The sequence below is a fragment of the Mixophyes fleayi genome, chromosome 1 (genome assembly GCF_038048845.1).
Source record: "Mixophyes fleayi isolate aMixFle1 chromosome 1, aMixFle1.hap1, whole genome shotgun sequence".
Classification (NCBI taxonomy): Eukaryota; Metazoa; Chordata; class Amphibia; order Anura; family Limnodynastidae; genus Mixophyes; species Mixophyes fleayi.
Genome location: NC_134402.1, coordinates 454622751 through 454639395, shown reverse-complemented (window position 1 = coordinate 454639395; position 16645 = coordinate 454622751). Strand labels below are relative to the sequence as shown.

At 44.5% G+C, this 16645-nt stretch overlaps 1 protein-coding gene across 1 annotated transcript in view; it reads left to right on the top strand.

Annotated features, from left to right (window-relative positions):
* The window catches only part of LOC142102186 (von Willebrand factor A domain-containing protein 5A-like), a 70495-nt gene that overhangs the window by 32918 nt on the left and 20932 nt on the right, over nucleotides 1-16645 (top strand). Inside the window, exons 10-15 of the mRNA XM_075186885.1 lie at nucleotides 1384-1463; nucleotides 3563-3677; nucleotides 4368-4526; nucleotides 5225-5328; nucleotides 6187-6395; nucleotides 14753-14845. Coding sequence (XP_075042986.1) covers nucleotides 1384-1463; nucleotides 3563-3677; nucleotides 4368-4526; nucleotides 5225-5328; nucleotides 6187-6395; nucleotides 14753-14845 — 760 coding nt within the window. The remainder of the gene's footprint in view (nucleotides 1-1383; nucleotides 1464-3562; nucleotides 3678-4367; nucleotides 4527-5224; nucleotides 5329-6186; nucleotides 6396-14752; nucleotides 14846-16645) is intronic.

Sequence of the window (16645 nt, the reverse complement as noted above, 5' to 3'; positions counted from 1 at the left end):
AAGTCAAATTATGTTACTGTGTGATTGGTTTCACTGTACCCTTTATACTTTGTCTGGAAAACGGGACCAGTTTTAAGGCTATAACTAGATTACGGAAGTCTGATTTTCACCTGTGTTCCAAACTTGCCAATCCAGATGACCGGTGTGCGGCCTGCGAAGCAAATGCGCACTCGGGGGGAAAGATGTCTGAGCCTGCTTCGGGTGATCCCTGGTTCAGTCCATTGCTGAGCTTTGTAGAAGTGCTGGGGGTTTTACAGAAGTGCCTTGTAAATCCTTTCTTGCCTCTCTCTGCGGGTGCGCCTGGACCATTCTCTCTAACTTTGGAGACTGTCATTCTGGCCGCGATGTGTTCCTCAGTTATGGACCATGGCATGGCGTATTCCTACACCAGGAACTTCATAGGTCGGCTTTTGCTGCTTGGTTGTTGAAGCCTAGATCTTTAAAGCCAAGGGATTGTCCGAAGACGTTCTACAGACAGTTGAAATCTAGTAAGCCAGTTTCAGAAATAGACTATCATAGGTTGTGGAAGACATATGTGGTTTGGTGTGAACACAGGAGATTCCACACATCTTCCTTTTTGGTTTTCGTGTCTTTGTTCCTTTCTCCAAAATGGACTGGACAGTGGCCTTAGGCTTGCTTCCCTTAGGGTTTGGGTTTCGTATCTCTGTATACTTTCAGAAGAAGTTTGCCCTTATTCCAGAGGTAAAGACCTTCTAGCAGAGTGTTTTGCACATCCAGCCGCCCTGTGTCCCTGCAACAGCGCCATTGGATCTTAATTTGGTTCTTTCAGATCTTCAGCTAACTCCGATTGAACCTTTGGAGATGATTTGAGTTAAAATATTTGTCCTGGAAAATTGCATTCTTTCTATCCATTTCAGCTAAAAGGGTTTCAGAATTGGGGCCTTGTTCTTCAGGTCTCCCTTTTTATATTCTGTTTAAATCCATTTCTCCGCATCCATCTGGGGAACACTACATTCCCCATCTGTTCTGCTGTTTGTTTGGTCAGTGTTCCATTTACCCTATTCTTTAGGACTTTGCAATGTATAAACTAGAGGTGAGTAGAATTGGGAGAGCAGAGATGCTTGGTCTTTCTGAGTTAACTATAAAGTGCCCAGCTCCTGCGCCCTCACCCAATTTAAGGTAGCAGTATTCCCTAGATGGTTTTGGAGAAGCAGATTTAACATATAAATATCCTCCTTTTTATACTCATGCCGCTATCTTGCTTTTCCCAATCTAGGTCAGATAAGAGCCAATACATGACTTACAGGTCTGGTACAATGATCCAGATACACAATTAGATATTGATGATGATTAATACAAATGCAGTCTCATGATTACAGGTTGTAATGTTGTATGATGAATCTGTACTATGTGTCTTCTCAGCTTTTTGTCTTCACGGATGGAGAAGTTGGGAACACAAAGGAAGTCATAGCGGAAGTTCAGAAAAATGCCCATAACCACCGGTAATTACAATAATCCTTCATGCATTGTGTAGAAATGTGTTGGGTTTTGTGTATGTAAGAGTTCTAGTAATCAGGACTAACTCACTTTCTGCCCCATTGTTCTCTGCAGTGTTATACTGGTATGTCTCCTTGCAGGTTTTCAAGTTTTTTCTTTTTAATTGAATGAAATATAATAATTGTACATGGACTCATACATAATAATCAGAAATAATGAAAAATTAATCTCTAGCGGCTGCTAACCTCTTGCTTGACGTTCAAGCTGTTGGAGAAAATTTGACTTTGCAGAATGTAAGAGCAGTGATCTAGAGAGTCATGTATGCATCAAGAAACCTTGTGTACAATATGCTCTGGAAACACAAAAGAACATAAACACAAACCCTAACAGGGCTTTCTTTTCTCTACCATGGATGTGGGTACTGCTAGTTGTAGTTTGGGTACCCCCTGATCAAATTGGGTGTTCCTTGAATCTCTAAATGGAATGTTTTACCAAATCTCTAAGTGAAAAGAAAAAAACACAACCTTTGCAGGTTAAAAACTTACTGCCCAATTACTAATTATTTTCTGAAAATTTGGACACCCTTTCAATTTACTAATTAGTACTTTTTTTGTAATGTTTTTAAATAGCTCACTGTGTGTGTCCCTCTTCCACTTCACAAATCCTTTACTTAACTTCTCTAAAAGTAAAGAAACAGACATATATAGGTTGGCTAAAAATGGAGGTTTATTTAGTTAAATTACCTTTTGTTGGCGGAGAATGAGCACTGCGAGACAGCTACCAAGCTAATGACAACAAGCAAACTTGAACAAACTGGCAAAACCGCCGTGCATCAACTTAACAGGGAATCTCAACCCTAAATCTCTGGCATGCGGTAACTTGGCGTCAGAGTGACTGTACTCCCTCTAAACTCACGATTTCCACCCCCTCACTTAGCCGGACAACGGACTCTCCTCATCGAAGGACCAAAGAGTTACTGCTGCCTCAAAACACTAGCGCCTTAATTATCAGCCGCTGACCGCAGTGCCTTCCTACCAACTGTACCTGCTCTCTGGCGAACCGGAAAAAGTGGTTAAAACAGAACTAATTAGCCAAAACTATCCCCAGCGTGGGTGGGCAGGATCTTGTGACGAAGAGTGAGGCAACCAGGAAGTGCTGCCTCCTGTATGAAAACCATGACCCTGCCACTCTACAACCATTGGTCGGGCTGGAACTACGGTTAACCCTCTAAAGGTAAGTGTAAGCTCAGATGTAAACCCTGTCGCTATTTAAGTGCTTTCGACTTGGGGCCTCACTTGTCATGAAGGCCTCAATACTAGATCGAATTGTTAAAACTATACCAAGATTGAATAAACAGTCTGACCTTTCAAACCTCACTGGATGTTGTTCCTACTCCCAATATTCATGGCCTCCTCTAAGCAGCTGACTGAGGACTTGGAAATAAAGATAAATGATTGTTACAGTCATGAAACTTTTTGGAACAAAGTGCTGTTGCCAGATGGAAGAAACATTTTATACTTTTTGACAACAAACACAGAAGGTAGATTTGGATAACAGATGAAGCATTTGAATTAAAGAACATTTTGCCAAACATTCGGCAATGGACCTGATATATTATGGTAGATTTATTATGCTTTTTGGGTTGCGTGGCAGTCAGTGACATAGGAAATATTGTTGGGGTGAAAGGAAAAGCCGAAAATGCACAGTAAAATGTGCAGAAAAAATGTCCTATTTGTTTGTACCCTGCTGAGGTTGCAGCAAGTTCTTTTCACTTAGAGATGCAGTGAAACATGATGTTTGTGGCCAAACTTTTGCATACAACTGTCACCTAAAAGAACAGGACTAATCAGATAGTGACCAACCAAGGTCCAAGCTGACCTAGATTATATGTACAGTTGCGCCCTGCGCAGTTCACATTCTCCATCTCAGAGTAGATTTCATTATTAAAAGTAGCTGGAAAACAAGACTTCCTCCTTTACAAACTGTTATCATCATAATCAGTTTACAAAAGGATTAATTCTGTCTGTTACTTAACTTTTTATCTCCATTTAAATCCTGCTTCTTTCTGTCACTGTATAACCCCGTGTCCATGATTACTTTACAGGTGTTTCACATTCGGGATTGGTGAAGGAGCCTCCACGTCCCTCATTAAAGGCATGGCCCGGGCAGGGAGTGGGACGTGTGAGTTTGTCTCTGGCAAGGACAGAATGCAGCCCAAGGTAAGAGTTAATCTGCCCATTTGAACTTGTTCCATCTTGTAGAACAGATACTGATGCATTCAATGGGTGTAGAACGTTCTGAGCCATTATCTAGAAACCCACCTCTCGGTCTCTGTGGTGTTCCTCAGTCACCATCTCACCCTCTCAAGTCGTGAAGCCTTTTGTCGGATTTCCAAGTGGTGCATAAAACATAAAAATGTATCAAATGATTCAAATTTGTTCATTTTTGGTGGTTCTCTGCAGCGCCTTTTGGGGCACACGTAGGTATAAGTGAGAGACCACAGAAAATCCACTGATGTGGAGACCTCTGTTCCCTTGTTCCCTCTACGTGCTCATCACAACCAGTCGTCCTTCCATTACACGAAGGTTGAGTAACAGAAATGCTGCTTTAATTATAGCTCTTAGAAAGGATCTAAACCACGTAGATTGGTATCACTGACATTCTCAAAACAATATCCCCTGTAATATTCCAGTTCCGGAAGTCTTACTCATTCCCATGTCAAGGTGTTAGGGAAGCCATAGGAATGTGGTGTGATAATGTGATCTTTATACACCGTGTTTCCAGCATGTTGTGAGAGATGTCAGTGACATATGGGTGTGTATGTTATTCATACACGGACAGGTGACATGTAGTAACGCACATCTTAATCTTTAATCTTAAATCTCGTTGTTCTTTCCTAACCCCATCAGGTTCTTCGAGCCCTCAAATGCTCCTTACAGCCTACTGTGAAGGACGTTTCTCTGAAATGGACCCTTCCTCCTGGTATGGAATCTGTTCTCCTGTCCCAAGTACCCACCGCCATCTTTCAGGGTCAAAGGTCTATTGTCTATGCCCAGCTAAAGGGAAAGGTGAGTTAGATTTGTATGAGTGAATGTATAAGCTGTGTTCTGTGTTACTTGACATGAAGCAGGCTAGGAGGTCAGACCATGCGCACGTTGACTCCAATGACTTAAGCATTGTAATTATTGGCCCAACCCACTTAATACAAACAGCATTTTCATCCAAGACACGGGCCACGAACTGTTTACATAAAATTAACTGTCTCCATCTAAATTACTGTGTAGCTCAGATTACTGTGATGTAATGAACTAGTCTGGCTCTATTGTAAAGTCTCAGCTTTTTAATTTACAGAAACAACACCAAGGGATATATTTATCAAGCTGGGATATCCAGTGAGTTTGAAAAGTGGAGATGTTGCCTATAACAACCAATAAGATTCTAGTTATTTATTTAGTTAATTCTACAAAATGAAAGCTAGAATCTGATTGGTTATTATAGGCAACATCTCCACTTTTTACACCCACCGGCAACTCCCAGCTTGATACATTTACTCCTACGAGTTGTTTTATGCTCTGTGCTTTGCTATATAGAGTTATCAGTGTTCCAAAAATAAAATTTAGTTCATGTTTCCCCCTCTGTTAATCTATGTGGAATTATTGTGTGTAGATTGCCTGCGTTTCTGCAAACCCTATGTCCATTTTTATAGAACAGTCTGATTATTCTGGGTGTGCAGAGTATAAAGAGTTTTTTCTTATTTGTCTTGTAGGTGGAGAAAGAATCTGAGGGTGACGTCTGCTTACAATACACTTTTAAAGATGAAATTTTAAAGAACAATCTTCGTGTGCTACTTAAAACTGAGAAAGTTGACCGGTACATTGATAGATATAGATATATAGATATATATATAGATATATATATATAGATATAGAGACCATATTTTGAAATAGGTACAAGCCAATATTGCAAAGGTCCCCAGTACTCTCTATGGTCACACACAGACTTAAAAACTACAAGTGAATCACCTAGAAAGATTTTTAACCTGACATAATTGTGTTGAAACTTTTTTATTTTTAATTCTGTGAATTTTGCATCTTCAGATGACTGTAATGTATTGTCCTGTGATTGCCCTCCTGCAGCGTTTACAAAATGTCTCAGTGGTTTCCCTCTGTGCTTTTCAGCAATGTCCTAATATACATATGCTGATTTGAGTATTTTGCATTGATTTGGGATATGACACAAAGATGCAGAGAGCACAGATTTGTGCTATAGAGGCGTTGCTGAAAAACTCATGAAGAAAGATGAAACAACGTATATAGTAAATGCTGCATGAGGATATGTACATGCTAATAAATCAATGTACTCTGAAGGTGAAAACTGACTGTAAACCTCACAAATAAGGATACAGATGCCTCATATTCTACTGTGCTCTCTTTACTGGAAAAATGGTTTACTGTAGAAACTAAATATGCCTTAAAGGACTCTTCCTGTTTGCCAAAACAAGGGCACTGACCATTGAGGGATTTTTGTACCCGAAGCTGGACACATGCGGTTCCTCTGGTCACTCAACTTAGTCTTATATTGCACCTTGTGTTGGTCAGATACAATTTGTTCATCCAAGCAAAGCTCTGGTCCCCCATGTACTAACTGGTCTAATTCTCACACCAACTATTAACAACCCGACAACAACGCTCTGATCCCCACATGTACTAACTGGTTTTATTCTCTCAGACCCACCATCCACAGACTGGCAGCCAAAGCCGTGATCGCTGACCTGGAGAATGGGACTGACTCAGACTCGGAGGAGGCAAAGAAGAGAATTTTGGAGACCAGTCTACAGTCCGGAGTCATCTCTTCTCTTACAGCCTTTGTTGCTGTCAACAAGGACTCTAAGACGCCCGTAGAGGGTACTGCCGTGCGCAGGGACATTCCGGCTCCAGGTACGTAGCTTGACAGGCTGCACAGTGCTCTACAATAGAACAGTGTACATAAAGGTGAAATTATGCCCCATATGGTTTACACCTTCCTGCCACCCTTCATTATCATCATCATCATCGCCATTTATTTATATAGCACCACTAATTCCGCAGTGCTGTACAGCAAACTCATTCACATCAGTCCCTGCCCCATTGCGGCTTACAGTCTAAATTCTCTAACATACACACAATTTGGTCAATTTGTTAGCAGCCAATTAACCTACCGGTATGTTTTTGGAGTGTGGGAGGAAACCGGAGCACCCGGAGGAAACCCACGCAAACACGGGGAGAACATACAAACTCCGCACAGATAAGGCCATGGTGGGAATTGAACTCATGATCCCAGTGCTGTAAGGCAGAAGTGCTGCCCACTAGCTACACCTATAAATTGACAGAGCTTGTTCACACTGGCAAATAAATAAAACCAAAACAGATTTTGCTAGTAAACCAAGATTTCATTTTTTTAGAGTGATTACCCCCCCCCCCCCCCACCCCATACCATTAATAATAAGCACACCTACTTCTAATACTTTTAAATTAATAAAAAAAAAAGCCAAAGCTGCCCAACAGCTTTACAACATGGTCCAAATACATTGTTTAGAGTATGTGATAAAATGTTGGGAATAGACTGTCTCCTTCCACCTATTTGGGGACACTTCTTCACCATGGGATATAGAGGGCACTCTGCTGGGCGTAAGGCACCTATCTAACAATACATTTTGCTCCTACCCCTCTGTCTCCTACACTCAGAATATTCAGTTTTTATTTCAGTGCCCAAGGATTAGAGCACCTTTTTTTCTTTGCTTTTGGGGGGGGGGTTATTTTTTATAGCTGCTTGGCCAAATTCCTCTCATTTTCTGTGCTCCCAGAAGGGATCACCTCGTTAGCAGTGGAATAACTGACTTCTGGGACCTTTTGGCCATGACTGGGCTGTGGCGCACGACCACAGTCTGGGAAGTCACGGCAGTCAGTCTCTGTCACTCAGACTTAGACTTATTGGCAACTGTCCACCCTGACTGCCAGGGAGCTCAGTACTCAATCAGCGAGGAGGATTCTACACAGGCTGCTCACCTCTGGTGGCCAGAGTCAAGTGGGGGGTGCAAAATGCAAGCTCCACACTGGGGACGGAATGTTGCAAGGTGACCTGTCTCAGACCATGCTATGGTTAAACTGGACTCGCAGGGGGAGGTGCATTTTCCCCCTGTAGCAGCACCTTCCCTTTCCGCACTGTTACTGAGAAGAGCCTGCCATTTCTCACAGGCTGCAAATCTCTGCGGTGCTAGACTTCTGTGCTGCTGTTCTGAATATAAGAAGTATTTTTCATGTTAAAGCAGCACACACACACACAGACACAGAGATTTGTTATTGAGTACTGAGTTTGTTAGCCACTATTGGTACTTGGGCCCGAGTCATTAAGGAGAGCAAAGCATAATAAAGGAGTAACTTTGCACCTGGACGAAACCATTTTGCATTGGAGGGGGAGGTAAATTTAAAATGTGGGAACAGCTTTATAGTTGGGGTAGGGCATTTCCTAGATCAACTTTAAATTTCAGTGTAAAAATAAAGCTATCAAGTATTTGTGTGCTATATGAAAAACAGCCAGTATTTAACTTATGTGCAAAATAATAAACTCATTTGCACCCCTTGCACTGTAACATGGATTGTCCCGGAAAACATTTACTCCTCTTTTTGCCTTACTTTCCTTAATGACTCAAGCCCTCCTCTCTTTAAACTTAGTTTTTTGAGTACTGACTTGCTAACCACTCTGTTTTGTCACTACTCTCCTGCTTGGGTTATTAAGTACTGACTCTTGGCCACTCAGTTGGGTTACTGTGGTTTACTGTACTCGCATGTTTTATGTTATCGAGTACTGACTTTATTTAGCCCCATGGCCTGTTGAGTACTGAATTTATTGTGCTATAAAGCCTGCTATTTCACTCTGTCTTGCTTGTGTTCTACATGCTCTCCCCCCCTGCTGGTCCAAATACCCAGCCGACTACCAAATGGACGTTCGGATACTGATGCATGGCTTGTGAGACTGGGGACCAAGCTCCGCATGTTTGGGGAAAGATGTGACCGAGATAGAGCTAGCGCCTTACACCAGGCTGGCTGTGCTATCGCAGAACTGAAATAGTGTGCAGTGCATTCCTCTGTTTACATATTCCTCCTAATATGCCCTTAGGGATTCCAGCAGCAATCCTAAGCCCCCCTTCCTATCAGGAAACCTTAGCTCAGTGGGCTACAGAACCTAGATATAGTCCAGGAGCCAACCTGGGTATGAAACCTTGAGAAATCCGTACAGGGCCTGGCACAAGGTTCTCGCTCACTGGAGAGATTGTTGGAGACTTTGTCATTCACTAAGCCTCATAACTGCCAGGCTCACCCAAAGTCCATTTCTTAGGAGATTCTGAATCTGAACTCTCCTCTCAGGAAGAAGGTGACTCATATTATGAGGACCTGACTGGATTGGAGCTTGACTCCTCCAGCACACAGGGGGTTGACTATCTGAATTTAGCAGTATGACAAGCTTTTAACATTCAGCATGCAAAGGACACTGTGTGATGTCCTGATGTTTCTTTTTTTCAAAAGGAAGAAGAATCAGACAGTTTCTTTCTATCCCCAAAGTTGACTGAGATTTTGGGTGAGGCTTGCCAAAAACGAGATAGGAGATTTTGGGTTCTGCAGAGGTTGCGATTCAATTACCACTTCTCATAAGTAGAGACTGAGAAATGGGAAATTCTACCAAGAGTGGATGCCCCCATTGCAAAATTCGCTACTAGTCCTATTCCGAACGCTGCGTTATTAATAGGACAACATGGATATTATTATTATTATTATCCTTTACTTATAAGGTGCCACAAGATTTCCGCAGCGCAGTACAGAATACAAACAGTTGACCTTACAGGGTAAAACAATACAGACCAATAAACAAATAAAACCAAGACTTCAATAGCTGATACAGTGAAGTTGGAGGAGAAGAAATGATATAGAGACAGAAGGGAAGAGGGCCTTGCTCGTAAGAGCTTACATACTAATGAGGAGATGCAAGGGAATTCTTAAATATATCTTTGTTGCTGCAGATTCATCACTCACCCGTTCTTGCAGCTTTGTGTAATCAAAGTGGACTGAGGAGCTCTTTGATGCCTAGATTGGAGTTGTTGCCCTTAGCGGATCATGTAATGGAAACATCAAATTATTTGGGAGACTCTATCTTTGACATTGGACAAGATGTCTCCAGAACCTTGACCTTGGTGTTAGCCACCAGACGTATTCTTTCACTCATGGGAGGCTGATTCAGAGTCCAAAAAGACTTTGGAAGCATTACGCTTTGAGAGTACTGTTCTCTTTGAGCTGGACGGGATCATCTCTCTGGCTGCAGGAGGGAAGCTAATGGTCCAAAGTCTTTGTTTCTCAGGAAAGAGAGAAAAAGTGGAACTTCTACTAGGGGCCATCCACATGAGGGTCACTAAAGAGTTGAGCAGGCTTGAGCGGTCAGGTGTCCTGGTTCAAAGCCCTCAGAAAAACAGCCCGCATGACTGGATCCATCATCATCCAGACAGATCTGTGGTGTGGGCAAGTCTCTTGCTCTTTTGGTATCAGTGGTTTAGGACGACTTCAGAGCTGTTGGTCGGAGGAATCATTAAAGAGGTTACATCTTGGATCTTCTTCCCAAGTGATTCTTCTCCACTCTCCCAAGAGACAGACCCAGGAGACTGGCCCTTCAGGTGGCTATCCAGTCCCTTATATCGGCTGTAGTCATCATCCCAGTTCTGAAAGATAAGGAGGGTGGGATTATTACTCATCCTATTCCAAGTACAAAATCTGGACTTGACTTTCTGGCCCACCCTGAACCTGAAGTGCCAAAACTTGCACATGCGGGTGGACAAATTCAGGATGGAGTCTGATTAGCCATTTTTCTCCTTAGTGGACATGCGTATTCCAATCTGAGCAAGACATTAAAGACTTCTCAGGTTTGCTGTAGAAAAATGCCATTATCAGTTCAAAGCACTACCCTTTGGTCTGGCTACAGCACGAAAGTTATTCTCTAAGTCATGGAGGCTCTCTAAAGGCTAAAATGGATGACTCGTATTGTTCCTGGATGACCTTTTGATAAAGACTGCCCCTCTTCTACTAACCCATTTGCACATGACAGCATAAATGCTGGAATTGCACAGGTGGGTTTACTTGCTTCCACTCCGACTTTCCAGGATGAAAATCTAGCCAGGTGGACAAGGTCCAACCCTCATTTTATCAACACACTTATTTTCAAACTGTCGCTGCAGATTCGTCGGTCCCTTCTGTGATGGTTTAAGAGACAAAAAACTGAACAAAGGCCACTTTGTTACTATGTATGCTCCTCTTTTCCTCTTATGGGGCATAAACATCCGTATTCAGTGCTGCATATAAACCACCAAGATCCAGGAGACCTCTGGTGATGGAGAGCCTGGATTATACGCTGTGGGGATACGGCGGTACGCCACATCCTGGCGTGAACTAGCAGCCGGGCGTGTACTTTAGTTTCTGTGCTCTGTTATTATCCTTGTGGCATAGATGTTAGAGGGTGTAGGGACATCCTCCAACACCAGGGGGAGCTCTCATATGATTTAAACTGGTTCACTTATATTTTTATACATGCTTTCTGGTTATGTTATTACCTATGCTAGTTCTAGTTATTAATTAGCTGCCTCCTGAGGCTGATTGTCAGCCCTGTCCTCCTCTGTCCTGATTGGCTCTTAGTACTATTTAAGGCAGTGAGATCTGAGCCTCACTGCCGGTTATAGCGTCCTTTCTCCAGTACTGCTGCCTGCTATTTGTTCCTGTGTTTGGTGTTTAACCTGAGATTGATTACCCGTGTATGACCTATTGCCTGTTCCTGGACTCTGAACCTGTGCTTCTGACCCTGATCTGTTGCCTGAACCCGGATTCTGAACCTCTGCTAGTGACCCTGATCTTACACCTGTCCCTGGATCCTGAACCTGTGCCTGTGACCTTGACCTTTCTGCCCATACCTGACATATCCTCTGGTGCCCTGCCCAGTCCGCTGACATCTGGCCTGTCACTACTCCGTGTGCAACCTCCTATACCTGTGCGCTACCATGTAGCATAAACACATAGTACTATGAGCAGAAGACCTGGGGGCATCTGAGTACCTGTGAGCATAACCAGTCTCTACGGGAAAGGCGGCTGCTAAAGGTGAAGACCTCATCTACCTGTTCTGTGTGTTTATGCCGCACTGGTGGCCATAACAAGGGAATGTTTTGTCTCGGAAATTTCGGCTGTAGTCATCCAGGGGTTGCATATTTTGAGAGGCTGACTTCTTTAATCTGCATGCCATTCATCCCAAGGAATTGCCCCTTCATCCATAGGTTATCAACTGTTTTGTTTGGTACTGGGGTCATTTGGAGGTAGACATGATGGCCCATTGACTGAACCACAAAGACCCTGGGTTCTATAGGCTTTCCTGGTGGATGACATGGCTGTCCCCTGGAAGAACCAGCTAGTGTATCTCTTCGCCATGATACCTCGTTTGCAGAAAAAGGCCAAAAGACTGTGTCCCAATAGCTCTGGTAGAGAGAAGATCATGATTCGAAAATTTTCTCTGTATGTCAACAGACCCATGAAGGCTACCTCGCTGAAAATATCAGGGAGATTTTACCACCAAGGCTTAGCTCAGCTGGCATTACTGTCATGGCTGTTGCGGTCATGGTTCTTCAAACTAAGGTGCTTTCTGAGAAGCTGCCTCTAATAATTTCAGTTTGGAAACCCTACATCAATGAAGTTCATTAATACTATAAGTTTTCGTGGGGAGACCCCATGCTTTTTGTCCACTCCTTAGGAGTAACCAGCTCAGCAATAGTGCTGGTTGTGCTTTTAGGTGGGACTACATTTGTATAAATGCTAGTAAATATGTGCTACTCATAATCATCCATTCATATCTTTACACCACAGTTCATTTAGGCTACTAAAGCAGCGTATCTGGAGATGTGGCCTACTCTGAGTAGCAACCCTTCCACTGACAATGGCACTGTATACTAAGCTGGTATATTTCAAACATCCCTCACTGGCACTGTGTATACTGCCCTGTGTATACTGTCCCCTCTTGGACAGCTAGCACTGTGTATACTGATATTAGTGAGCTGGTATACCTCACACATTCCTCTCTCTGACACGGACACTGTGTATACTGATATTAGTGGGCTGGTATACCTCACACATTCCTCTCACTGGCACTGTGTATACTGATATTAGTGAGCTGGTATACCTCACACATTCCTCTCTCTGACACTGTGTATACTGATATTAGTGAGCTGGTATAGCTCACACATTCCTCTCTCTGACACTGACACTGTGTATACTGATATTAGTGAGCTGGTATACCTCACACATTCCTCTCTCTGACACTGACACTGTGTATACTGATATTAGTGGGCTGGTATACCTCACACATTCCTCTCACTGACACTGTATATACTGATATTAGTGAGCTGGTATACCTCACACATTCCTCTCACTGACACTGTGTATACTGATATTAGTGAGCTGGTATACCTCACACATTCCTCTCTCTGGCACTGTGTATACTGATATTAGTGAGCTGGTATACCTCACACATTCCTCTCTCTGACACTGTGTATACTGATATTAGTGGGCTGGTATACATCACACATTCCTCTCTCTGGCACTGACACTGTGTATACTGATATTAGTGAGCTGTTATACCTCACACATTCCTCTCTCTGACACTGTGTATACTGATATTAGTGGGCTGGTATACATCACACATTCCTCTCACTGACACTGTATATACTGATATTAGTGAGCTGGTACACCTCACACATTCCTCTCTCTGGCACTGACACTGTGTATACTGATATTAGTGAGCTGTTATACCTCACACATTCCTCTCTCTGACACTGTGTATACTGATATTAGTGAGCTGGTATACCTCACACATTCCTCTCTCTGGCACTGTGTATACTGATATTAGTGGGCTGGTATACATCACACATTCCTCTCACTGACACTGTATATACTGATATTAGTGAGCTGGTACACCTCACACATTCCTCTCTCTGGCACTGACACTGTGTATACTGATATTAGTGAGCTGTTATACCTCACACATTCCTCTCTCTGACACTGTGTATACTGATATTAGTGGGCTGGTATACCTCACACATTCCTCTCACTGACACTGTATATACTGATATTAGTGAGCTGGTATACCTCACACATTCCTCTCACTGACACTGTGTATACTGATATTAGTGAGCTGGTATACCTCACACATTCCTCTCTCTGGCACTGTGTATACTGATATTAGTGGGCTGGTATACATCACACATTCCTCTCACTGACACTGTATATACTGATATTAGTGAGCTGGTACACCTCACACATTCCTCTCTCTGGCACTGACACTGTGTATACTGATATTAGTGAGCTGTTATACCTCACACATTCCTCTCTCTGACACTGTGTATACTGATATTAGTGAGCTGGTATACCTCACACATTCCTCTCTCTGACACTGTGTATACTGATATTAGTGAGCTGGTATACCTCACACATTCCTCTCACTGACACTGTGTATACTGATATTAGTGAGCTGGTATACCTCACACATTCCTCTCTCTGACACTGTGTATACTGATATTAGTGAGCTGGTATACCTCACACATTCCTCTCACTGACACTGTGTATACTGATATTAGTGAGCTGGTATACCTCACACATTCCTCTCACTGACACTGTGTATACTGATATTAGTGAGCTGGTATACCTCACACATTCCTCTCTCTGACACTGTGTATACTGATATTAGTGAGCTGGTATACCTCACACATTCCTCTCACTGACACTGTGTATACTGATATTAGTGAGCTGGTATACCTCACACATTCCTCTCACTGACACTGTATATACTGATATTAGTGAGCTGGTATACCTCACACATTCCTCTCTCTGGCACTGTGTATACTGATATTAGTGGGCTGGTATACATCACACATTCCTCTCACTGACACTGTGTATACTGATATTAGTGAGCTGGTATACCTCACACATTCCTCTCACTGACACTGACACTGTGTATACTGATATTAGTGAGCTGGTATACCTCACACATTCCTCTCTCTGACACTGACACTGTATATACTGATATTAGTGAGCTGGTATACCTCACACATTCCTCTCTCTGACACTGTGTATACTGATATTAGTGAGCTGGTATACCTCACACATTCCTCTCTCTGACACTGGCACATAGACTCTGAGACTCGCACATTGTACCCTAGTTATTATATCCTTTTATTTTTCAGTTCTTTTTTCCTATGGAGGAGGTGCTCCACGAATGATGGCCTGTTGTATGAGTGTGTCGCCTCCAATGTTTGACTGTGCAATGCCAGACCCTGGTAAGTGTTTTCTCTTCGCATTATTTTGGTCACTTCTAGTGTCATTCCTCTACTAAACTAAATCGTCATATAAGAATTATTTAAATTATTGCTGCTTTCTCCAATATCTGTAGTCTGCAGTATCATTTTTTTGTTTTTAAAAAAATAAAGAGAAGATACCAAGAAGGTAAATGTGATTTCGCAAGCTTCCATTGGGGGACACCAGGAAACATTGGGTTATAGCAGTGGTTCCCAAACTTTTGCAGTTCGTTGCACCCTTAGAGTCTCCATAATTTTTTAGGCACCCCTCCAAAATAATTACAGAGCAGTCCTGTTTTAGAAGTAGTTGTTTCAAAAAATTGTAATAAGTATTTAGGTCAGGACAGAAAGGCTTATTTAGTTGTATGCAAAAATGCCCCCTCTGCATCCAGACACTCTGCCCCCACTGCGTGACAGAGGGCAGAGGAGCTGGGGCAGCGTGACAGAGGGCAGAGGAGCTGGGACAGCGTGAGAGAGTCCCCCTACTCTGCCCTCTCTCACGCTGCCCCCCTCTGCCCTCTCTCACGCTGTCCCCCCTCCTCTGCGCTCTGTCACGCTGTCCCAGCTCCTCTGCCCGCTCTCACGCTGTCCCCCCTCCTCTGCCCGCTCTCACGCTGTCCCCCCTCCTCTGCCCGCTCTCACGCTGTCCCCCCTCCTCTGCCCGCTCTCACGCTGTCCCCCCTCCTCTGCCCGCTCTCACGCTGTCCCCCCTCCTCTGCCCTCTGTCACGCTGTACCCACTCCTCTGCCCTCTGTCACGCTGTCCTCCTCCTCTGCCCCTCTCACGCTGTCCTCCTCCTCTGCCCACTGTCACGCTGTCCCAGCTCATCTGCCACGCTGTCCCCCTACTCTGCCCTCTGTCACGCTGTCCCAGCTCCTCTGCCCTCTGTCACGCTGTCCCAGCTCCTCTGCCCTCTGTCACGCTGTCCCAGCTCCTCTGCCCTCTGTCACGCTGTCCCAGCTCCTCTGCCCTCTGTCACGCTGTCCCAGCTCCTCTGCCCTCTGTCACGCTGTCCCAGCTCCTCTGCCCTCTGTCACGCTGTCCCAGCTCCTCTGCCCTCTGTCCCCCTCCTCTGCCCCCCTCCTCTGCCCTCTGTCACGCTGTCCCTCTCCTCTTTCCCCCTCCTGTCACGCTGTCCCTCTCCTCTGTCCCCCTCCTGTCACGCTGTCCCTCTCCTCTGTCCCCCTCCTGTCACGCTGTCCCTCTCCTCTGTCCCCCTCCTGTCACGCTGTCACTCTCCTCTGTCCCCCTCCTGTCACGCTGTCACTCTGCTCTGTCCCCCTCCTGTCACGCTGTCACTCTCCTCTGTCCCACTCCTGTCACTCTGTCCCTCTCCTCTGTCCCCCTCCTGTCACGCTGTCCCTCTCCTCTGTCCCCCTCCTGTCACGCTGTCACTCTGCTCTGTCCCCCTCCTGTCACGCTGTCACTCTGCTCTGTCCCCCTCCTGTCACGCTGTCACTCTCCTCTGTCCCCCTCCTGTCACGCTGTCACTCTCCTCTGTCCCCCTCCTGTCACGCTGTCCCTCTCCTCTGTCCCCCTCCTGTCACGCTGTCCCTCTCCTCTGTCCCCCTCCTGTCACGCTGTCCCTCTCCTCTGTCCCACTCCTGTCACGCTGTCACTCTCCTCTGTCCCACTCCTGTCACGCTGTCACTCTCCTCTGTCCCACTCCTGTCACGCTGTCCCTCTCCTCTGTCCCCCTCCTGTCACGCTGTCACTCTCCTCTGTCCCCCTCCTGTCACGCTGTCACTCTCCTCTGTCCCCCTCTTGTCACGCTGTCACTCT